Source organism: Bos indicus, chromosome 1, assembly GCF_029378745.1.
Source record: "Bos indicus isolate NIAB-ARS_2022 breed Sahiwal x Tharparkar chromosome 1, NIAB-ARS_B.indTharparkar_mat_pri_1.0, whole genome shotgun sequence".
Lineage (NCBI taxonomy): Eukaryota > Metazoa > Chordata > Mammalia > Artiodactyla > Bovidae > Bos > Bos indicus.
Window position 1 is genome coordinate 59,284,156 of NC_091760.1, and position 19,420 is coordinate 59,303,575.

The 19,420-nt window shown below is 37.6% G+C and overlaps 1 protein-coding gene and 1 pseudogene across 4 annotated transcripts in view; both read left to right on the forward strand.

Annotated features, from left to right (window-relative positions):
* LOC109575172 (protein Aster-C) overlaps window positions 1-19,420 on the forward strand; it is a 49,469-nt gene that overhangs the window by 15,253 nt on the left and 14,796 nt on the right. For 3 of the 4 annotated variants that reach the window (XM_070788306.1, XM_070788314.1, XM_019983336.2), the window contains 3 exons: window positions 666-798; window positions 5,136-5,295; window positions 14,012-14,149. In XM_070788306.1, the coding sequence (XP_070644407.1) occupies window positions 666-798; window positions 5,136-5,295; window positions 14,012-14,149 (431 nt within the window). Of the gene's footprint in view, window positions 1-665; window positions 799-4,762; window positions 4,814-5,135; window positions 5,296-14,011; window positions 14,150-19,420 lie in introns of those variants that run through there. The other variant, XM_070788319.1, reaches the window with a different exon arrangement.
* On the forward strand, window positions 13,621-13,719 carry LOC139185297 (U6 spliceosomal RNA; annotated as a pseudogene).

Sequence of the window (19,420 nt, forward strand, 5' to 3'; positions counted from 1 at the left end):
CTGGAAATGAGATCCTTTTGTGCTCCTTTTATATTTCATACACTTTCCTTTTTTTTTTCCACTCCCTGAAAGAAGAAAAGCAAGTCCTAAGGCATTTATTGTAGTCTGTGTCCCTATGATCATTTGAGAAGTTTCTCCTTTAACCTTAGGAATTTTTGTTCTCAGGAATGAGGAGAGCATGGACTGATGGATGGGCTCTGTGCTCAGACGTCGGGAGGTGCCCCTTCTCAGAGAGATGTGCTATCTCAGCTGGGACTGAATCTGAAGGGAGGGGATGAGATCTAAAACTGCCTTCTGGTGCCATCTGGCATCCAACTCAAACACTTACCTTGACCCTTTCGAAGCATCTTCATTGTTCACAACTAAAACTTAAACAAGCAGTGTTCAATGTATTAGTTGCTGTTATGGCCATTTGTACTTGGTTCATTTTTAAATGGTTTCTGAAGTTTATAAAATCTTATGTAAGCATATTTTATTTTCAGCAGTGAGATCAATTTGCATGTGAGTTAAGAATATAACTTTGTTATAGGTAGAAGCTTATCTGTTACTTTAAAAAAATTGTCTTCAAAATGCTTTATTATAGAAAAGGACCTGAATGAGGAGACTAAATCAGTTATTTGTTCAGAAGTAACCTTGTTTATGTTTCTATGCTCTGTTTCTTACAGAAGTCTGGGAAGAAGCAGCCTGGATGACTATGGGGAGAGAGATGAGAAATTATCCAAGTCAATCAGTTTTACCCGTGAATCAATTAGTCGGGCTTCAGAATCAGAGTCAATTGAAGGAAATTCACCAAAAGGGGTTGGTATATGATTCCCTTTTAAAATCTATCTGAAATTACCATGTTTTCATCATAATGGAAGATCAAATAAAAATACAGTATACAAAATGTTTAAACACTTAAGATGTGAAGCTGCTCTTTTATTTTAGGGCAAGAGTTTTAAGCCTTTAAGTAGCAGAGATTATATGGGAATAATATATGTTTCTGTTCAGACCTGGATATGGTGCAGAGTTACCAGGCAGTTTCCTGAACATCAGTCTGTAAGGAGGATGCGTGCATGCTAAGTCGGTTCAGTTGTGTCTGACTCTTTGCGACCCTATGGACTGTTGCCTGCTGGGCTCCTCTGACCTCGGGATTCTCCAGGCAAGAGTACTGAAGTGGGTATTCTTCAGCCATCCTGTCCTCCAGGAGATCTTCCCGACCCAGGGATCGAACCCACTTCTCCTGCGCTGCATTGCAGGGAATTCTTTACTGCTGAGCCACTGGGGAAGCCCCTATCAAGGGGATAGACATTTTTAAAAATTAAGGTGGAAAAATTCATAGCAGAATTGTTCTCAGAATAGATAGTGTATGTAATGGAAGGATCAGTTTTGAAGGGGAGGTGAGAACCCTGAGCACCATGCTCAAGTAACAACAAATGCTTATTAAACTAACTACTAAATCAGACATACGTGCTAAGTTGCTTTAGTCGTGTTGCACTCTTTCCAATGCTATGGACTGTAGCCCACCAGGCTCCCCTGTCCATGGGATTCTCCAGGCAAGAAATCGGTTGCCATTTCCTTTAAGGGATCTTCCCAGAGATCAAACCCATGTCTCTTACATCTCCTGCATTGGCAGGTGGGTTCTTTACCACTAGCACCACCTGGGAAGCCCACTAAATCAGACACATCCAGTTAATTTTCATAGCTAGTTAGCTAGTTAGGGCTTCCCTGATAGCTCAGTTGGTAAAGAATCCACCTGCAATGCAGGAGACCCTGGTTCTATTCCTGGGTCGGGAAGATCCCCTGGAGAAGGGATAGGCTACCCACTCCAGTATTCTTGGGCTTCCCTTATGGCTCAGCTGGTAAAGAATCCACCTGCAATTCTGGCGACCTGGGTTCAATCCCTGGGTTGGGAAGATCCCCTGGAAAAGGGAAAGGCTGCTGCTGCTAAGTCACTTCAGTCATGTCTGACTCTGTGTGACCCCATAGATGGCAGCTCACCAGGCTCCTCCGTCCCTGAGGTTCTCCAGGCAAGAACACTGGAGTGGGTTGCCATTTCCTTCTCCAGTGCATGAAAGTGAAAAGTGAAAGTGAAGTCGCTCAGCTGTGTCTGACTTTTAGCGACCCCATGGACTGCAGCCCACCAGGCTCCTCCGTCCATGGGATTTTCCAGGCAAGAGTACTGGAGTGGGGTGCCATTGCCTTCTCCTAAGGGAAAGGCTACCACTCTAGTATTCTGGCCTGGAGAATTCCATGGGCACTGTATAGTCCATGGGGTCACAAAGAGTCAGACACAACTGAGCGACTTGCACTTTAGCTAGTTAGTTTCTTCCTTTATTTTTTCAAGTATTATTATAAGCCTACCAATTTTTTAAAAAGTTTTGGTGAGTTTCTATCAATCACAGTCATCATCATTATTACTTGTTATACTCAGATTGTCCCCTCTGCCAATGGGAGCCCCTTCAAGTTGGCTCCTCTGTCCTTTTGAAATACTCGATTATTTTTGACAGCTTCCTTTCTTTCTACAATAATGTGTCCCAAGCACATTTTTTATATTTTCAGTCCCAGACTTAGTATCAGCTACTTGTCTAAGGAGACATAGATTTTAGTGAAGGATTGCACTTAGAAACCACATTCTAAGTGATGAGAGTGTGCAGCTTTTGTTCTTCTGATTGGTGATGCAAATTTTGGGCCAGTGCTGAATTTCTTATTTTAAATCAAAGCACTGGTTTCATACTCTACCTCTGCCACTTTCTAACTGTATGACCTGAAATAAATGAATTACTTAGCCTCTCTATGCCTTTCTTTTCTCAACAATAAGATGAGGACACTAATACCCCATAGGAATTTTTAAGTAAGGACTAAATTAATTAATATATGTGAAAGTACATTGAATAGTCCTTGACACATATTAAGTATTCAGTAACCATAATCTATTATAGTTGAATGGGGAAGGAAATGGCAACCCACTCCAGTATTCTTGCCTGGAGAATCCCATGGATGGTGAGCCTGGCGGGCTACAGTCCACAGGGTCACAGAGAGTCGGACACGACTGAAGCAACTATGGCACACATTATAGTTGAAGACGAATCTGTGTGTGGCCAGCAATGGACCCCTTTTACCTTCTCTCACGGAGCTCCCAGCATCTGTTGTGAATAAATGTTTGGGAAACAGTGAAATAGATTATGTAAAAGGCCCACAAGTTTTCAGCTTGTTTCAGGCGACCATCATGCATCTATCTCAGTCTGATTTTGTGTTGTGGATTTCATGTAAAACTCATTCATCGAGAGACACTTAGGAACTTACTACTTGTGTAAGGGAGGTGATTCTGAATGCCAATCCCCTTGTATGCTTTCACTAAGAAGAACAAGCCACTGAGTTTTGGGGTTTAACAGGACAGGGTATCTCTTGCAGTCCCCTTATCCCTTTACACATATCTGACTTTGAGACTAGGTTTTCAGAACTATTAATATTAATATTCCTTGAGTCCTTCCTACAGCTTCTTTGACAATGTCTTCTGTACCTGTTCTTAAGATAGTTAATCTGTTGGCCCTTCTAGTTTTGTTCTTAAAGGAAGTCATACTTTCTCTAAGAAAAAGAAATGGATGTAGAGGAGTAATTTAATGTTTTAAGTTTGATTATACATTTCATTGATGTTAAGGATAGATGTTTTCAGTTTATGGAATATAAGTAATCTAGAAGTTTGGTCCCTTTTTGCCTTTTACATTCCAGAGGAGAAGTACAGTGAGATTCTCAGATATCAAGTATCATGTCACTTTGTTTCATTTTTACTTCCAACAAGGTTGGTAATAACAAAAAGTTAGAAATAGAATTTTCTAAGAATAAGTTTTTGGTAAGATATAAAATTAATAATCTCCAACAAAGTTGGTAGTAACAAAAAGAAATAGAATTTCCTAAGAATAAGTTTTTAATAAATTACAAAATTAATAATCTCTTTAAAGATTCAGGAAATATAGAAAAGTATACAAAGAAATACAAATCATCTGGATGCTAACCATTCAAAAATAGTGATGTTCCTTTTCCTATAGGTATCTGTCCATGTTTGTTACAATAGGAACTAAATCTTAATTAAAACAAGAAATATGTGGGGAAATTTACTCTACTCAGCATCTATAGAGGTCCTAGGTCAGCTAATAAGCATGTTGCTTTGTAGTGTGGAACTCCTGAATAAATCAAGTCTTGACTTTAACAGTAATCTCTGATTGAAAAGTCAATCCTCTGACTTAGGGTAGTGTAATATTTTAATAAATTGTGTCCTGGGTCCCAGTTGTTATTCTGCTTTCCTGGAGCTCCTCCTCCCTGGAGCTGCTTCTGTTGTTCCGGGCTGCCCTAAGATCTCACGGGGCAGGAGGTAGAACGATTATATGCTTTTGCTGTCTTTCATCTGCTTATATGCAGACAATGCAAGAAAGTACACTGTCATATGGTTTGTATTTTTCACACTGTTCTATTAAGCCTAATTACAGTACTCTGCTACTAGACTACTACTAACATAGTAATAGCATTCATAATTTAAGGCCTAATATTAAATTTATTACAGAAATTTCTTTATAATTTGATATATCTTTATGAAGCCATTTCCAGAAAGTATGGATAGCAGTATATATTGAATATATTTTAATGTACAACCCCTTAGTCCCTTAACAGTAAATCCAACTGTATTCTTATGGATTTGCTTTAATCTTTCTCCTTTAATCTGTTCTCCCTCACTGTACTCTGATGTGACTTTTATATCTCTATTTTCTTTCCCTTTTCCCTTTAGTTACTGGTCCTGAGAGATGAGTGAGTTCTCTTCCTTCAGTTGATGGGGCAGGTATTGCCTGGGGAAACTAATTGGGTTTGACTCCTTTCCTTGCACACCCCAAAGAACTGACCACTCCATTATTTTTGTCATTTTTCCCCTTTCCCTTCAACTTAAGTGATCCACATGTTGTTAACTGTCTGTGAGTTCTTCTTTATGATGTTCTTCATAAATGTATTGTTCATTAGTGTATAAGAAGATGACTTTAGGATCATCTATATTATCTATCAATATTTTATGGACCAAATGTAATATAAACATAACAAGCAAAGCTCTCAAAGAGCAGCATTTCAAAATGTGTTTATTATTAAAGAACTCATTGTTTGCCTTCTAGGGGTTATGGAAAGAGGAACCCCAAAGTGAGAAACAGATCAAAAGTCCTTCACTAACTTCAGAAAAGAGGTTAAGTAGACAGTCATCAAAATCACTGGACTTGAATAAAAATGAGTATCTTTCTCTGGACAAAAGCAGCACTTCAGATTCTGTCGATGAAGGTAAAGGCTTTCTTATAAATTTTAAGTAAAATTTCAGTTTTGTCTTTTAATGTTTACGTTTGTATCAAGTGTGTGCAGATTGAGAATTGTTTTTTGTACCAAATACAGTCTCACTCTATAAAGAATCAAAAAATGATGGAAGAAACAGGGGAAAGGGGCTGCTAAATCTAACCCATCATCACTTTTTAGAAGCCTGAAATTTGAAGATCTTCATCACATTTAGCCTATATTACCCCATGCATTGAGTCAGTGGAAATGGAGCAGTAGCGATGGAAAAGCAACTTTTTTTTTCTTTTTACCCATGACTTATTTGTATCTGAAATTTGTACCTTTTAATCTCACTCACCTGTTTATCTCCTTCCCCGCCTCCTTCCCTTCTGGCAACCACCTGTTTGTTCTCTGTATCTATGGCTCTGTTTCTGTTACGCTTGTTCATTGTTTTGTGATTCCACATATAAGTGAAATGATACAGTATATGTCTTTCTTTGTCTGGTTTATTTCACTAAGCATAATATTCTCTGGGTCCATCTGTGCCAAAAATGGCAAGATTTCATCCTTTTTTATGGATGAGTAATATTCCATTTTGGGCTTCCCTTTACCACAGATGGCTCAGTGGTAGAGAATCCACCTGCAATGCAGGTGATGTGAATTCTATCCCTGGGTTGGGAAGATCCCCTGGAGAAGGAAATGGCAACCCACTCTAGTATTCTTGCCTGGAGAATTCCATGGACAGAGGAGCCTGGAGGGCTACAGTCCATGGGGTCGCAAGAGTCAGATATGACTTAACGACTAAACTACAACCACCACCAGAAACTATATTATCTATTTTATTGAATCTAACAGGCCACAGGAACACTATTTTTTAATCTCTAGTGAGATCATTAATAATTTAGCATTTGATTTTAACAATTCATGGATAAGTGTTAATTCAACTAAACAACAACAATATTCCATTGTATATATCTATACCACATTGTCTTTATCCCTTCTATCTGTTGATAGGCACTTAGGTTGCTTCCATATTTTTGCTGTTGTAATAATGCTGCAGTGAACATAGTAGGGTACATATATCTTTCTGAATTAGTGTTTTCATTTTTATCAGATAAATACCTAGGAAAATACCTAGGAGTGAAATTACTGGATTTTATGGTAGTTCTAGTTTTAGTTTTTTGAGGAACTTACCTAATATTTTCCATAATGGCTGCACCAGTTTACATTCCCACCAGCAGTGTACTAAGGTTCCCTTTTCTCCACATTCTCACCAATACTTGATATTTGCTATCTTCTTGGTGATAGCCATTCTGATGGTGTGAGATGGTGCCTCATTGTGGTTTTCATTTGTGTTTCCCTGATGATTCATGATGCTGAGCATCTTTTCATGTGCCTGTTGGCCATCTGTGTGTCTTCTTTGAAAAAATGTCTATTCAGGTCCTCTGCTCATTTCCTTTTTTAATCAGGTAATTTTCAGTTGTTGAGTTGTATGAGTCCTTTGTATATTTTGGATATTAGCCCCTTATCAGATATATCATTTGCAAATATCTTCTGACATTCATTAGGCAGCCTTTACATGTTCATTATAATCTCCTTCACTGTGCAAAAGCTTTTTAGTTTGATTTGTTTATTTTTGCTTTTATTTATCTTGCTAGAGAAGACATAAAAAATACTGCTAAGAAAGATGTCAAACAATGTACTTGCTTAAGTTTTCTTCTAGAAGTTTTATGGTTTCAGGTCTTTCATTTAAGTCTAATACAGTTTGAGTTTTAAAAAATCATAATGAAAATCTGCATGGTGTAATACTATAAATCTTACTACTTTCTTTAACCACAAAAAGAGAAGGGAAGAGAGAGATTTCAAAAGTAGTTGTTGTTCAGTCGCTTAGTCGTGTCTGACTCTTTGCGACCCTGTGTACTGAAGCACGCCAGGCTTCCCTGTCCTCCACCATCTCCTGGAGCTTGCTCAAATTCATGTCCATTGAGTCAGTGATGTCATTCAACCATCTCGTCCTCTGTTATCCCCTTCTCCTTCTGCCTTCAATCTTTCCCAGCATCAGGGTCTTTTCTAATGAGTTGGCTCTTTGTATCGGGTAGCCAAAGTACTGGAGCTTCAGTTTCAGTATCAGTCCTTCTAATGAGTATTCAGGATTGATCTCCTTCAGAATGGACTGGTTGGATCTCCTCGCAGACCCTCATGAGTCTTCTCCAACACCACACTTCAAAAGCATCAATTCTTTGGCATTCAGCCTTCTTTATGGTTCAACTCTCACATCCATACATGATTACTGGAAAAACCATATCTTTGACTAGATGGACCTTTGTCGGCAAAGTAATGTCTCTGCTTTTTAATATGCTGTCTAGGTTTGTCATAGCTTTTCTTCCAAGGAACAAGTGTCTTTTAATTTCATGGCTGCAGTCACCATCTGCAGTGATTTTGGAGCCCAAGAAAATAAAGTCTGTCACTATTTCCATTGTTTCCCCATCTATTTGCCATGAAGTGATGGGTCTGGATGCCTTGACCTTAATTTTTTGAATGTAGCTGCTGCTGCTGCTGCTAAGTCGCTTCAGTTCTGTCCGACTCTGTGCGACCCCATAGATGGCCTCCTACCAGGCTCCTCTGTCCCTGGGATTCTCGAGGCAAAGACCACTGAAGTGGGTTGCCGTTTCCTTCTCCAATACATGAAAGTGAAAAGTGAAAGTGAAGTCGCTCAGTCAAAACAAAAATCAGTTGCTTAAGGGAAACTTTAGAGCAAATCATGTTCTCTTTACTTTCTTTAAGTTATAACCAATAACCTGGGCTTGTCATGCTTATCAAGTCATGAAATGTCAAGGTCACTTCAAGGAGTTTTCTTTTTTTTTAGCTGTAAGATTACTGACATTGAAGTCAGTGAAGTGAGGAGACAGTAGGAAGGGTAGGGTAGTGGCTGACTACTTTGAAATTTCAGGAAGCAGAGCCGTGCCAGCGGAGTTTTGCTATGCCTTCTTCTGTACCAGCATGTTATATTACTGTTCCTGCTGGAGGGTTGCTGATGGGGACATGCTGTGGTTTGGATCTGTCTGACATGACTGTATTTCTAGTCCACTTCCTGTTCAGCTTAGACCTGGTTTGGAAACCCCTGAAAGGCTGTTTACTAAATCCATGAAAACCAAAGTTAAATCCAAGTCAAATCTAAATCAAATCCAGTTCAAATCTAAAATCAAATCCAGATCCAAAACTGAACCAAATCCAGGAAAACCAAATCCAAATCAAGTTTGACCTTGGCTTGGAAACACCGAAGTATCTTTGGTGAAAACTAAATCTACACTCTTAAAAACATAAGTAAAAATAAACAGGTTCTTAAAAATTAGAATGTATTAAGAAGACAGTTGTATTCTTTTGAAAAACTCAATGAGAGGAAGTTTTTTTGAAAGGATCAAGCACCAGGAATGACTAGACTCTCTTAGCGTCCTTACCACTTGTGCTTGGGAAATTCCATGGATGGAGGAGCCTGGCAGGCTACAGTCCATGGGGTTGCAAAAGAGGTGGACATGAATTAGCAACTAAAGAACAACAGCATGCAGCTGTGTGAGTTAGTTATCCCTGCCTGGCCAAGCTTCTCCTGTAGGAAGACCTGCTCTGGCACCCAGTGGCCAGACACATAAGTGACACGCAAATGAGGATTTTTGTTTGTTTGTTTTTGCATCCAGAATATATTTTGAAAACTTGTACACTGATACCAAAGACAGGCAAAGACACTACAAGAAAATTACAAATATCCTTTACAAATATTGACATAGAAATCCTGAACAAAATATGAGCAAACAAAAGCAGTACATTAAAAGGGTTATACACTATGACCAAGTGGGATTTATTCCTGGAATTTGAGAATGGGTCAACAGACAAAAATTAATCAGTGTGATTTGTCACTTAATAGAATGAAGGGAAAAAAACCCAAATCATCATTTTATTGCATCATCTCAAATGATGCAATGAAAGAATCAAATGAGATTTTTTTTTTCTTTTTCTTTCTCATCTGCTCTTTTATAAGAGTGATCCTTTAAAAAAAAAATCCTCATTCACTTCCCATACAATTCACATTAATGATAACTTACCTAAAGAGTAACATTAAAACTCATATAAACTGCATCTTTATCTACAAATAAAGAAAGAATAATAGTGGTGTCGTTTCTGTATTGCATAGAAGCCCTGATCACCAGTTTTTAGAGAATGGAAGATAAAACAAATTGTGTCTCTTTAGTTACTCAATTAAACTCCAAATTACCTGCCTTTCCTGCATACCTGCCTAATGCATGTTTTCACACGTACTCAAAATACTACCAACATGTGTTGAGTATGTGCTCAGTGGTTTTAGTTTTATTCATGCCAAGGTACTTCTTATATTTATCTGTCTCAATTTTCCTACCATTTTCCATTGGCCACTTTCAAATTGTTATATTTGAAATAGTATTTATTCTTTATTGGAAATAGTAACCTGCTACTAAGTTGAGCAGTGTTCCTTTCTCCATTTAAAATACCACGTGCTAGCTTAATATGCTCCAGCAATATGACTGATGATGTTATTTAGATAGGAGGCTTTAAAGTACCATGAATTTAATAAATAAATAATCCCAGGTGGAAATAGTTTATTTCATATCCTTACTTCCTTGAACCAGTTTGCATACAAAAGGTATTATTGTTAATTTCTGGTAGTAATACCACAAGTTATGTTTTTATCAGTCATGATGCAGAACATTTTATCTAACAGTAGAGTTTAAATGAAATATGAAGACATTGTATTGAAATACTTTTATGAATACAATTTATTTCCTTCTTAAATGTGAAATTTAAGGAAGGAAACTTACTTTTGAAAAATAATAGTTCCAGGACTCCTTAGAGAAATGGCTGCTTTTAGGGCTACAGTGCACACTTGACTTGTGTCTGACTCTTTGTGACCCCATGGACTGTAACCCGTCAAGCTGCTCTGTCCAGGGGATTCTCCAGGCAAGAATACTGGAGTGGGTTGCCATGCCCTCCTCCAGGAGATCTTCCTGACCCAGGGATTGAACCCAGGTCTCTTATGTCTCCTGAGTTGACAGGTGGGTTCTTTACCACTAGAGCCAGCTGGGAAGGGCTAGGGTGGGGAATATACAAAATGAGCCCAGATATAGTGCAAGAATATAAAGTAGTGCTTGAAAAAGAAAAAAAGAGGCATGTCAAAAGGCCATAGGCATCAACCTGAAAGAGCTTCTAATGGCCAAACAAAAAATAAGTGTGAGCAGCAAAATAAATAATGATAGTACTGGATTATAACCCAAAGTATAAACTGACTTTGTACGTCCATCCTGATACCCGTGGTTGAATAAATATATAAATGGGAGAGAAAGCAGGAGTCTTCCTTACAGAGCCCCAAATAATATAGGTAAAGTATATATGTAGATCTTTTCCCTTCCAGGAGGTGGAGCTGAATTCTCCTCCCCTTGAGATGGGCCGAACTTAGGGACTCATTTCTAATGAATAGAATATGGAAAGAGGAAAATAATACCTTTGAAGTGGAAAAGCCTGCCAGGTACCACCTTGACCAATTGATCAAGGTTAATCAAGGTTAATGCTGTTATATGTACCCCCTGAGTTTGAGGGGAAGGGTACTTCACCTCTGTAGTGTTCATCCCCCAAATCCAAACCCTGGTCTAATCATGAAAAAAACCTAAGGTGAACCCAAAATGGGGGACATTCTACATAATACCTGACCTGTACTTTCAAAGGTATTAGGTCATTGAAAAACAAGAAAAAAGTGAGGCTGTCATAGATTGGAGGAGACTAAGATGATAACAACCAAGTACAAACATGGTACCTTGGGCCGGATCCTTGTACAGAGAAAGACATTACTGGGAAAAATAGGAATAAAGTCTAGTTTAGTTCATTGTCCCTCTAAAATTATTAAAAAATAAAAAATTAGAAGATATCATTGCAAAAAAAATGGCAGCCCACTCCAGTACTCTTGCCTGGAAAATTCCATGGACTGAGGAGCCTGGTAGACTACAGTCCATGGGTTTGCAAAGAGTTGAACACGACTGAGCGACTTTACTTACGATTTTTTTGTATTTTCCACAGTCACCTATTCATTCAAAAATGGTTATATAACACTTATGTGCCAAACTCGTAATGTACTTAGGTGTTTGAAATCAACATGATCCCTGCTCACATAGAACTTAGAGTCTAGTGCAGGAAAGAGGCAATAAAAAGGCACTAAGTCAGTAAAAATATAATTACAAGTTGGGATAAGTTCTGTGGAGGTGATGATCAGCATACATAGAATACCTATACTTCTTTGCTTTCTTGTGAATATATGAATTATTTTTACAATGAACATGAAAGTTAAAGTGAAAGTCGCTCAGTTGTGTCCGAGTCTTTGACACCCCGAGGACTATACAGTCCATGGAATTCTCCAGGCAAAAATACTGGAGTGGGTAGCCTTTCCCTTCTCCAGGGGATCTTCCCAACCCAGGGATCAGAGCAAGGTATCCCTCATTGCAGGTGGATTCTTTACCAGCTGAGCCACCTGGGAAGTCCAAGAATACTGAAGTGGGTAGCCTATCCGTTTTCCAGCAGATTTTCCCGACCCAGGAATCGAACCAGGGTCTCCTGCATTGCAGGGGGAATTCTTTACCAACTGAGCTATCAGGGAAGTCATAATGAACATATATTACTTCTGTGTCAGAAAAAGCTATTTCTCAAGCCTAATTGGGAAGTTACCTTACAGAACCTTAGTAAATTGCCTAGTTTCAGTGATTAATTTCTATGCCAAAGGAGCCATTACTTGAGATTGCAGTGCCTACCATGTGTATGCTTTTGTCTACACGTAGTATTGTTGCAGGAAGGAGGTAAATTGGTATCTACCCACTATCCCTAACTTCTCTGCACCTATAACAAAACAGGGAGACAGACCATTTCATGAGGAATAGCTGGAGTGAAGGCAGAGCTGGAGGGATTTTTCTTTCCTGCTTCTTAGACCACTGCCTTTTACTTTGACTGCTTCCCGTGGCTTAATGTGGACAGATGCTCAACACATAATTCTTAGAACTTGATTTGTGAGCTATGGGGAGCTTTTGTCACAGTTTTCATTCTGTAATGATGGGCGTAATCCGTGAAATAATAAATAACTCCAGTCCTGAAATCATTAAAATTTCAATTGGATTGCTTTACTCTATTTCCTTTATTCTACCAGACTCCTATTCCTAGATGTCCCCCAGCCCTGCCATTTCCTTTAGATTCTTCTGAGTTAAATTCCTTGCACTGTAGAATAGGGTTAAGTTTGTGTGTTCTGGAGCTAGAATGATTTCAGATTCCAGTTCAGTCACTGACTAGCCATGGAGCTTTGGCAATTCTCTGAGTGCTGCAGTTTCCTCATCTGTACAATGGAGATGAAGATGTGAATAGCTCTTGCCTCACAGGCTTGCTGTGAGAATATGTGTGAATACCTCTGAGTTGCTTAGCACAATACCTGGCATGTGGTAACATCGTGAATGCATGGGCTATTTCATGTAGTGTTTCCAGGGAATACGAGGAGAGGCGAGCTTCCTTATTTTCTACAAAAGAGTTTTCAACATTGCTGTCAGGTTCTTAGAAAAAATATAGTATTCCATTGGGCTTTATTTAGCTTTGAGGAATACTTTTCAGAAGGATTTCTTTTTTGATTAATTATTTTTTACACGTTTATTTTAAAAATTAATTTATTTTAATTGGAGGATAATTACTTTATAATATTGTGACGGTTTTTGCTGTACATCAGCATGAGTTTGTTATAGGTATACATACATCCCCTCCCTCTTGAATTGCCCTCCCACCACCCACCCCATCCCACCCCTCTAGGTGTCTCAGAGCACCAGTTTGCGCTCCCTGAGTCGTATAGCAAATTCCCACTGGCATCTCTTTTACATATGGTAGTGTATATGTTCTTCTCTCCATTTGTCCCACGCTCTCCTTCCCCACTGTTTCACAAGTCTGTTCTCTATGCCTGTGTCTCCATTGCTTTCCTGCAAATAGGTTCATCGGTACCATCTTTCTAGATTCCATGTATATGTGTTAATATATGATATTTATTTTTCTCAGAAAGATTTCTTTTAATGTGTGATATAGAGAACAGATTGTGAATACAGTGATACTTGTCTTGGGGGAGTGAACTTTAAGTCAAGTTTGAAACATTATTCAGACTAGTAGGATAGTGAGTACAGCAGATATTAAAGCCATTCATGTCTTAATATTTACTTAATATGTATGCACATTCAGAAATAGGACCTGCTATGTGTCCCTTGTCACTCTTGAAAGATTCCTTTTTTAAAAATATTTTTTTGAGTGCTTGGTTTGGCAGCATATATATTGAAATCAGAATGATACAGAGGTTAGCATGGCCGCTGCACATGGATGATACAGAAATTCATGAACTGTTCTTTTGAATGATATATGATATGGGAGTTTGATATCATGCAAATGAAATATTTCTATATCTTGGTTTTTGACAACTATTGATCATATATAGTTTAATTACTGTCTATTTTATGTATAGTTATACATAATATGTATGTATATAATACCAATTTAGAGTTTTAATAGTGTCATGTAATGTGCTGTGATCATTGTAATCACATTTAAAAGCCATTTTGTGCCCAAAACAAACAAAATGAAACTTTGAAATTACCTTTCTTTGATGTCTTCCCTTTTTGTTTTGTGTTTTTTGTTTCCCCAGAAAACATTCTTGAGAAAGACCTTCATGGAAGACTTTATATCAACCGTGTGTTTCATATCAGTGCTGAAAGAATGTTTGAATTGCTGTTCACCAGTTCACGCTTTATGCAGAGATTTTCTAATTCTAGAAATATAATAGGTTGGTCTTGTGTTCTTATCTAATGATAAATGTGGGAGAATTTTATTATCCTTAGAAAGTTTATGTTGTCAAAGGGAAAAATTAGACAGGCTTCAATTTTATTTTGGTGATGTAGAAACTGGTGTTTAGGTGTTTTGGGTAAAATCACATGTAAACAGTATAATTTTTCAATTAGTCAGATCTTACCTACTATTAAGTTCAGACCCTTTGAGAACTAAAACTCCATTTATTTATTAATATAGCAGTTCAACTGGGTTGAGCCCCATTTAAAAGGATTCCATTGTAGAATAGTTGGATTCTGTGCATGTGTGCTGAGTTGCTTCAGTTGTGTCCGACTCTTTGAGACCCTATGGACTGTAGCCCGCCAGGCTCCGTGGGATTCTCTAGGCAAAAATACTGGAGTGGGTTGGCATGCCCTCCTCCAGGGATCTTCCTGACCCAGGGATCAAACCTGCACCTCTGTGTCTCCTGCATTTGCAGATGGGTTCTTTACCACTAGTGCCACCTAGGAAGCCAATTGGATTCTAGTGGAGTATGAACTAGTATAGCCACTTTGCAAAATGATTTGGTGGTATCTACTAGATACATATAACCTTCAGAAATGGGTACCAGTGTACTCTGAAAGACGTGTACTGCCGTGTTCATAGCAGCATTATTTATAATCGCCCCCAAACTCAAAACAGCCCAAATATCCACCAGTAGTAGAATGGATAAACAGATGTATGTTCACACAAAAGAATACTGTGTGGCGATGAAAAAAAAAACAACTGCTGCTAACAATACATATAAATCTTACGGGTATGGTGTAGTATTAAGCAAGAGAAGTCAGACATAAAAGAGTACATACTGTGATTTCTTTATTTAAAGTTCAAAACGAGGTAAAACTTATTCATAGACATAAAAGCAGCAGAGTAGTTAACTGCTGTGGGGACTGCTGTGGGTGGATAAAGACTGGAAGGGAGCTTCTGGGATGCTGGTAAAGTTCTCTATCTTGATTTGGGTAGTGGTACACATGTATGTTTTTTCTGCAAATTCATGGAGACTTGAGGTTGCAATGCCTATGGTCTACCTTAATGAAAATATTCCAATTAGGAAGGTAGTTATAAAAAAGATTTTATTGATTATGTATTAAAAGTTCTATTTTGGTAAACATCTCAAAGAAGCATATAGCCAACCTGAAATTGAATTTATCCTAAATATTTCAAGATATCTTAGAAACTTTGGGAACATATGGTTTAACTTGCTATATAAAATTAGAAAACACCAGTGGCAGAGATCCATATAAGCTGAGTCATTTGACATAGTCAAAGAGAGTCAAGTTAAATATAATGTATAATCTAACCATTTTATTAACCATTAGATGTTATTCCTTTATTTGAAACTTTTATGTAAACATAATTACATATTCATAGGTTATAACATTGATACAGACTAGATATAAAAAAGTAATTTTTTTCTTATTATTCATAGTAGAGTAGCAAAGCAATTTCTGATTGATAGCTATTGTCTTGTGGTTATATTAAATGTCATGTTTTTAAAAATCATTAATTTTTCCCCTGTTCTTCCAGTTTTAAAAATGTATAATACCTGAGGGATATAAATCTTTCTTTTCACTCAGTAGCTCATGTTTAACATTGTATCTGTTCTGAATCTATTTTGTATGTTCTTGCTATTCATGTCTGCCTGGAGAATTTGCCATTCCAGAAGAGCTGGATATTTTGTATCTCTTAATTTTCTAAGATGATGCCTGTTGATATTGCACTGCCATTTTTATGGCTGGAAAGGCCCAGAGGGAACTAGCTATGTTATTCCACGTTGGTACAAAATGAAGGTGTTTTTTTTTTTAAATCACAGCTGCGTTTGGTGTCTGATATCATATCTAGCTTCAGTATGGATGACTGTGTTTGCCATCTGATGCTATAAATGGCTTTGGGAAGCAAAGGCTTCTGGCTTATCACAAGTATAAATAGTTATAGGCGTGTTGCCATTAGACCTAGAATTAGTCAGAAGGTTTGCCCCCAAAGAGATAATCTGCTTATGATTGCACACTATTCTATTATCTTCTGAATTTATTATCTGGTAATCAAAGTTGCATTTCTTGAGAACAGGTTTCAAAAGCTTCTTTTTAAACTATTAAGAGTTAAATGCGATAATATAGTATGGTCAGTTATTTGTGGATTTAACCTAATTTCGGCACTAAGATGGCTACTTCTGGATCTGTTTTTTTATAATTAAAATTTATTTTAAATTATTAAGAATAATAATTATTCTTAATAATTTTTAATAAAAATCACTTAATTTGAATTCTTTAAAATCTTTGTTTATGGTTATAGGACACTATTTTTATAATGTAAAGCTTGGTTTTAAGTCTTTTTATTCAATTTTTCTAATTTTGAAAAAAATGCAAAGCTTTAGAAAAGTTGCATGAATCGTATAATGAAACCTACCCATCACCTACATTCACCAGTCTTTTTTATTGTGGTATTATTTCTGCACATAACATAAAACTTACCATTTTAATAATTTTAAAGTGTACAGTTCAGTGGCATTAAGTGCATTCACATTGTTGTGTACCCATCACCATCGCTGGAACTTTTCATCTTCCCCAAACGGAAACTCTGTCCCTGGTAAACAGTAATGCTCCATTTTCCCCTCTCCCCATCTCCTGATGAACACCGTTCTACTTTCTGCCTCTATGAATTTTCCTATGCTTTTGTTGTTCAGTCACGCAGCTGTCTGACTCTTTGGGACCCCATGGAGTGCAGCACGCCAGGCTTTTCTGTCCTTCAGTGTCTCCTGGAGCTTGCTCAAACTCATGCCCATTGAGTCGATAATGCCATCCAACCATCTCATCCTCTATCATTCCCTTCTCTTGCCTTCAATCTTTACCAGCATCAGGGTCTTTTCTGATGGGTCAGCTCTTTGTACCAGGTGGCCAAAGTATTGGAGCTTCAACCTCAGCATCAGTCCCTCCAATGAATTTTCAGGACTGATTTCCTTTAGGATTGACTGGTTTGATTTCCTTGCAGTCCAAGGGACTCTCAGGAGTCCTCTTCAATACCACACTTACAGTATTTGTTTCTTTGTGACTGCTTATTTCACTTAGCATAATGTATTCAAGGTTTATCATATTGCAGTATGGATTTCCTCTCATTCCTTTTTAAGAATAAATGCTAAACCATTGTATGTTTATGCCACATTTTGTATACCTACTCCTTTATCAGTGGAGTTTTGAGTTATTTCCACTTTTTAGTTATTGTGGATGCTGCTGCTGTGAACACTGGTGTACAAGTATCTGTTTGAATCCCTGCTCTTGGTTCCTTTGGGTAAGAACTAGAAGTAGAAATGGATCATAAGGTAATTCTATATTTAATTTTTTGAAGAACTGCCATATTGTTTTCCACAGTGGCTGTATCATTTTACAGTCCCACCAGCACTGCATATAAGTTCCAATTTCTCCATATCTAGCCAACCTCTTATTTTCCGGTTTTTGTGATAATGGTTACCCTAGTGGATGTGAAGATTCACCAATTTTTAAATTTTATTACATCAAAGGATTCTTGAATTATTTATTTTGCAATTTTTGCTTTTGATTACTTCAACTTATTGTATCAAAATGGCTCATATGTCTTTTTGTATACTGTTGCCATTTTTTCTTATAACTTCATCTGTTCTTTATATTATGATGAAATTTACTTAGGTACTGGGGGCTTGACTATTCCAAAATGTTGTTACATTCTGGCATGTGATATTCAATAGGTTTGTTGGTAACACTGATGAAAATACAAGTGAAAGAGAGACTTTTATCTTTGTTGAATAGTGTGCAGTTTTAATGGCAGAATTCGATGATATCTTTAAATTTAGTCACTGGTTAACAATGAACTATTTGTATAATTTTTCTGAAACAGGATGACATACGACCAAAGTGATATTTTACAAAGTATTTTATAATTAATTTTATATCTCTTGTACACCTAAATAAATCATTTTTTAAACAAATTCTGTATTATAGATCCCATAATTTGAGATGTTGCCTGTTTAATTTACTTGCAAAATTTTTTTGCAAAAGATAAGCAACAGGCAGCTTCAGGATCCCTCATTAAATCCCTGGGCTTAGCTAACTGAAAGAAGTTAAATAAAATTGAATATATCATAAAGCCTTGTTTCCTTTCCTTTGATGATGGGTAGTAGGTTAGATAAAAGCTTCTGTTTTAGGATATTGATGTGCAGCAGCCAGATATACTAATTGCCTAAGTCCATTGTGCTAGGTAGGGCTTCCCAGGTGGCTCAGAGTCTGCTTACAATGCAGGAGACCTGGGTTTGATCCCTGGGTTAGAAAGATCCCCTAGAGAAGGAAATGGCAACCGACTCCAGTATTCTTGCCAGAGGAGCCTGGCAAACTACAGTCCATGGGGTCACAAGGAGTCAGATACGACTTAACAACTAAATAACAACAACAAGAACAGTTGTGCTAGGTGACTTAGTCAGATCTTTGAATAGAGTTCATGATGCTGTTACCTGTATTTTCCTAGTGTTAGCTTGTTAAATGAACTTTGTTGTATGGTGCTATGTTCTAAAGATGTTCAGTTCAGACACTCAGTCGTGTCTGACTCTTTGTGACCCCATGGACTGCAGCACGCCAGGCTTCCCTGTCCATCACCAACTCCCGGAGCTTACTCAAATTCATGTTCATAGAGTTGGTGATGCCATCCAACCATCTCATCCTCTGTCGTCCCCTTCTCCTCCCACCTTCAATCTTTCCCAGCATCAGGGTCTTTTCAAATGAGTCAATTCTTCACATCAGGTGGCCACAGTATTGGAGTTTCAGCTTCAGCATCAGTCCTAATGAATATTCAGGACTGATTTCCTTTAGGATTGACTGGTTTGATCTTGCAGTCCAAGGGACTCTCAAGAGTCTTCTCCAATCCCACAGTATTTCTGTTCAAAGTGTGTTTTTGCTCAATGTGTTGTTGCTAAGCAAAAGAAATAGAATTTTTACAAAATCTTGCCATAAAGATAGATTTTTCTAGAGCTTTCTTCATATAGAAAAGGTTATGTAGTTTATTTATATTCCATTGCCCCCTCCTTGGTTAAAGATCTTGGCAAAGAAGCCATTAACATTGTATGATTTCTCATTGATATGATTTCTCCACAAGTTGAGATCAGATCATATTGCTACATTAAGGACAAATGTCTTTCAAGGTCTTGTCCTTGATGATGGAAGTGTTGAAATGTTCTGTCTCTGATAAGTGGACACCATTACTTCTCTTT